Source organism: Chamaea fasciata, unplaced genomic scaffold (assembly GCF_029207755.1).
Source record: "Chamaea fasciata isolate MVZ Bird 193981 ecotype frontalis unplaced genomic scaffold, bChaFas1.0.hap1 SCAF_3, whole genome shotgun sequence".
In the NCBI taxonomy this organism is placed as follows: Eukaryota; Metazoa; Chordata; class Aves; order Passeriformes; family Sylviidae; genus Chamaea; species Chamaea fasciata.
The window spans coordinates 27,996,713-28,001,353 of record NW_027094088.1 but is presented as its reverse complement, the minus strand read 5'-3'; the positions used below and the strand labels follow the sequence as shown (position 1 = coordinate 28,001,353).

The 4,641-nt window shown below is 57.5% G+C and overlaps 1 protein-coding gene across 1 annotated transcript; it reads right to left on the bottom strand.

Moving 5' to 3' along the window:
• On the bottom strand, positions 1-2,241 carry LOC136287483 (acrosin-like). The gene is made up of 5 exons (XM_066180276.1): positions 2,171-2,241; positions 1,670-1,912; positions 1,089-1,354; positions 694-839; positions 1-189 (listed from the first exon to the last, which is right to left on the bottom strand). The coding sequence occupies exons 1-5, from the start codon at positions 2,239-2,241 to the stop codon at positions 1-3; spliced, it is 915 nt and encodes a 304-aa protein (XP_066036373.1).
• Between the last annotated feature and the right edge of the window lie 2,400 nt (positions 2,242-4,641).

The window sequence follows — 4,641 nt, the reverse complement described above, 5'->3', positions numbered from 1 at the left end:
TCAGGAAGCACTTTCAGCGGTGTGGTATGCACGCATGTTGTAGTCAATCCAGTGATAGAAGTGCCGAGTGGAGATGTAGATTCCAGGCTGCTTTGGTCTGGCGCAGCCTTCTCCCCAGCTGGTTATGCCGACAACCCACCAGTACTCGGCGGTGTTGTCCTTGCACATGAGAGGACCACCACTGTCGCCCTGCAATAGAGCAGAGAGGATTAAGGTGGTGTTGAGTGGCCCCTGCCAGCACCGGGGCTGTCTCCTCTTCTCTCACAGCCCCTGCCAGAACTGTATTCCAGGCAGAGGAAGGCTCTCCTCAGAGGCTGGAGCCTCCAGAGCCTTGGCTGTGAATGGCTTGGGGTCCTGTAGGGTAGGGCTCTCTGTGTCCTCTCTGCACAAGGCAGGAGTCCTGGATGTGCAGAGCATGGATGTTTGGCACCCGGATCTCTGCGCTGCCGAGAGCGCTAGCTGGGCTTTCTGGGCTTTCTGGCACAAGGGGGGCACTGGGCAAGTAGGAGTGGATGGGGAGTGTGTAGGAAGCCCCCCCCCCCCCCCCCCCCCCCAGCAGCTGGGGGGGAGCTGGGGCTGGGAGGGTGACCGGGAGAACTGGCCGGGGCAAAGCAGACCCTGGGCTGTGTTTGGGCAGCGCTGCCAGGGCTGCTGGTGCTGCTGGGGGCTGAGAGGCTCGTGACACATTCATACCTGGCAGGCGTCGATGGCGCCCTGTGGGTAACCAGCACACAAGTTGTAGGGGTGGACTTTCCCTGCATACCAGTCACTGCTGTTGCAGAGCTGGGAATTGATGAGCTGGACCTTGGCCTCCTGCAGGCGACCACGTGAACCTTGAGCTGTGAGCAGAGAAAGCAATAAGCCCTCAGCACCCCCATGTCAGTTCTCCTTCCCCGTCTGAGGGGAATCCCTGTCCCTTGGGCACGGCTTTCCCTCCGCAGAGGCGCTAGGGCACGGTGTCCCTGCTTCCCGCCTTTGGGGAGCAGGCCAGGCCCATCTCTGCACCGGGCTACGTCCTTCAGCCTGGCTTTGGACTCTGCTGTGAGGAAGCCCAAACCCTCTCCCCACTGCACTTAGCTGGAACTCACATCTTGCAGTGGTGGAACCCCAGCCAGCGATCCAGCAGTTGTTGAGCTTTGAGACTTCTAGGGCGGGGTCAGCCAGACAGGCCAGCTGGATGTAGGCGCTGCACTGGACAGAACCGTCCAGTTGCAGCAGGGCAATGTCGTAGCTGAAGTCGGCACGCTTGTAGTAGGGGTGAACCACCACCTGCTTCACGTTGCGAACTACGGCCCCAGGGCCCGGCTGAGTGAACTTGGTAGCTCCAAGCACCACATACAGCATGCTGATGTTACTGGAAAGAAGATGGAGAGAGGGCTGAGAGGGAGCAGAGCCATGTACCACAGCAGCCCAGCAGCTGCCTCTCTTCTGCTTGGCAAGGCAGAGAGGGAGCAGTGCTCTGGCAGGTGTGAGTGCCCTCACACACATGAGGCTGGGGGAATGTCGAGCTGGAGGCCGCTAGGAAGCCTTGGCACAAGCCCAGGCTTCTCCTGAGCAGTGTGGCAGCTGGACTGCCTGAGAGGAAAGGGGACGGGAGTAGCAGGTGGTGGCTGCTGACAGGGCACCTGCTGGTGTAGCGAGGGTGTCCCCATTCCCTGGTCTGCCTTACTCAAACTTGTCGAAGCAGTGGGCCGCCGTGAGGACCCAATCTGCAGTGATGAGGGACCCTCCACACCAATGACCCAGGTTCGGTGAAAGGGGATGTTGGATGCTGACGATCCAGGGCCAGGATGCTTCCAGAGCGCCTACTCCACCCACAATGCGTGTCATGCCAAAGTCGTAAGCTTCGTTGCCGGTGGAATAAGTCATGGGGTAGTAGTCAGGTTGCGGAGCGCGGAGGCCGCAGGAACCTCTGCAAGCAGAAAGTCATTTCCATGCTGCTGCGTGGCCTGCTGTGGCTCAGGCTGAAGCTCAGCCCTGTGCCCTCCCCACAAGCGTTTGCAGGCCCAGCAGGCCAGGGAAGCCCATGGGATGTTTGTCTGTCCAAGGAACGGAGGCTTCCCCATGGTGGGTAGGAAGCTGTGGCCCAGCCACGGGGGACAGGCGGGTCCCCTCCAGGGAAGGCCCCAAGTGTTGCCACGGCTCCCTCCCAGGGCCTGGGGCCACTTACCCGCAGGGGTACTGTATGCCGTGGGCCAGCGCGGCCACGGTCAGCAGGACGAGGAGGCCGAGCCGATTCATGGCTGCCAGAGGCACGTGTCAGCTGCAAGCACTGAGGGCTCCGTGCAGCAGCACAGCCACAGCCGCAGTGCCCGGCAGCAGCCGCGCTGCCCGTGGTGGCCCCGGCCCCGGGGCTGATGTCACTGAGGGCTGGGTTCCGTGTTTGGGGCGCTGTGGGGGCCTGTGCAACCGGGGCCCACTGGGGGAGGGGCAACACCGAATCCATGGGCCGTGGAATGGTTTGGGGTGGAAGGGACCTTGGAAATCACATAGCTCCGACTTCCTGCCATTGGTAGGGATGGATAGTTTGTACTGGAGAAGTTTGCTCAGAGCCTGGCTCAGAAGCTGTCGTTGGACAATTTGAGGGAGGATGGGACATTGAAGTACAAAGTCTTTATCAACAGGACCTGACTGAGGCAGGAACCAGAGCTCTTGATCAAAGGTTGGCCTCTGCGTGAACCTTCCAACCAAATGTTGTCGAGATCCGCTCATCGGCAAAACGTGGATTTGCCTTTCGCTAATCAGAAACTGGACAAGGCCACATCTGGCCTTCTTTTGGGATGTAGGATCACAGACAACTTCCTTGGTTCCTCCTGGAGTCCTCCAAGGCCTGGGGAGCATCCCAAGAGGAGAAAAAAACCAGATGATCCTGCACTAGAAGTTCTGGTAGCTTGTTTATTCAACAGCATAAAGATGGGCCTCTCTCGCAGCCCAGTCAGAAACCTCATTGCCTGGAGGGGAAGGCACCTGCAGGATTTCCCAGTTGCTGGCAGTGGTTCTCCAGTCCTTCACTGTGACTGACACTGGCTTCCCCCCCCGTTGATGGGCAGACCTGCATGATGGTCAAGGATTAGGGTAACTTGTGATGTGTCTCCCTTCATCACTGTAGGCAGTCTTTTACAGTAACGATTAGATGCATTGCTTAGCTTATCCTTTTCCCATTCTTTGCGGTTTTGAATTACAGTAAGTTGCATTTATTCCTGAAGTTGGTGTCTGTGTCTTCTGTGCTGACTTTGCCTACATGAAAAACAGGCATCCGCAGCTGCTCTGGGCAACCCGTGCCAGTATGTCTGCAGCCTGACAGTCAAGAATTTCTTCCCAGTATCTCATACGAAGCTACCCTCTGTCGCTGTAAAGCCATTGCCCTTGTCCTTTGAGGACCTGCCCTTGTAAGAAGGGCTGCTCTCTGCTGCTTTCTTTAGGCCCCTCTTCTTGCAGGATGAGGCTGTCCAGTCTCTGAGGCCAGCAGCTGCTGAGGAATCCATTTGGGGCAGGGAGCTGGTTGTGCAGCTGCAGTGCCAGCTGCAGATTGAGCTCTGGCTGGTGGGAGTCTGGGACCAGAGACTGCCACCCTTTGCATGACAGAGGGCACAGGGAGCTGTGGCACAGGCCAGGGATTTGAACGGACCCTGAGTGCTGCAGCAGGAGCCGGTGGCTCTTTCTGGAATGTGACATCTGCGAGTCTGCTGGGGGAATGAATCCTGAGGTTGAATGGGTACGGATACCCGCTCTGACTGGCTGAGAGTGGTGTGGGTAGGGAATCAAACGGGTCACCCATCAGCTTGTTGGAGTCACCTGTGCCTCTGGAATGGTCACACAGGGGAGATTCCTCAGCATTTTGGCAGCCCAGATGGGACCTAAGGACAGTACTGCTGGAGCCTCCGTCCTGAAGAGCAGCTACTGGTGAGTTCACCTGGGACCTTTAGAGCAGGAAGGAGCCACGGGAGGAGTGTTATAATTCCATGTGCAGAGTCTGTGTAAATTATAAGCGTGGAATTGAGCCTCTCTATTGCTGTGGCATTTGCCGCAGATTCGGTGAAGTCGTGGGTAGTGGGTGGAGAAGGTGTGCGCAGCACGAGCGGTGTGAGGTGGCCACAGAGGAGTTGTGGAGGCCCCCGTAAGTTGTGAGGTAGAGGGGCTCGAGTCTCTGCTTGAAGGCTTTTGCACACAGGCACAGGGAGAACCTTGTGTCCCTCATGCCGCACAATGGGTGCCAGAGCACACACAGAAGGGGGTGGAAATCCCTTCTTGGCACGCAGAAGAGGGCTTCACATGCACCAAGGTGTTTGACGTGGTGGGAAATATCCCTGTTTTAGGTGAGGACGTGTCTGTGGCCAAAGTTGTAGAGAACTGGGAGAACTTCTTAATGGGCAGCAGAATTTTGCACACTAAGGTTGTGCCAGGATGATGGGGCAGCTCGAAGCTTGTCTCCCCTCTGGGCAGGGTAATGACCATCCCCAACCCTGAGTGACACTCTTGGACTCAGTGTCTTTAGTGAGCGGGCAGCCCCTGAAATTTACTTCAGTAAATATTTGAAGAAGCTTATGCCAGGCTGGCAGGGGCAAGTACAGATGTGGGATGATTGCTCTCAGCACAGCCCACCTTGATTAATACAAAGGGAAGAATGCCACATGCCGTGAG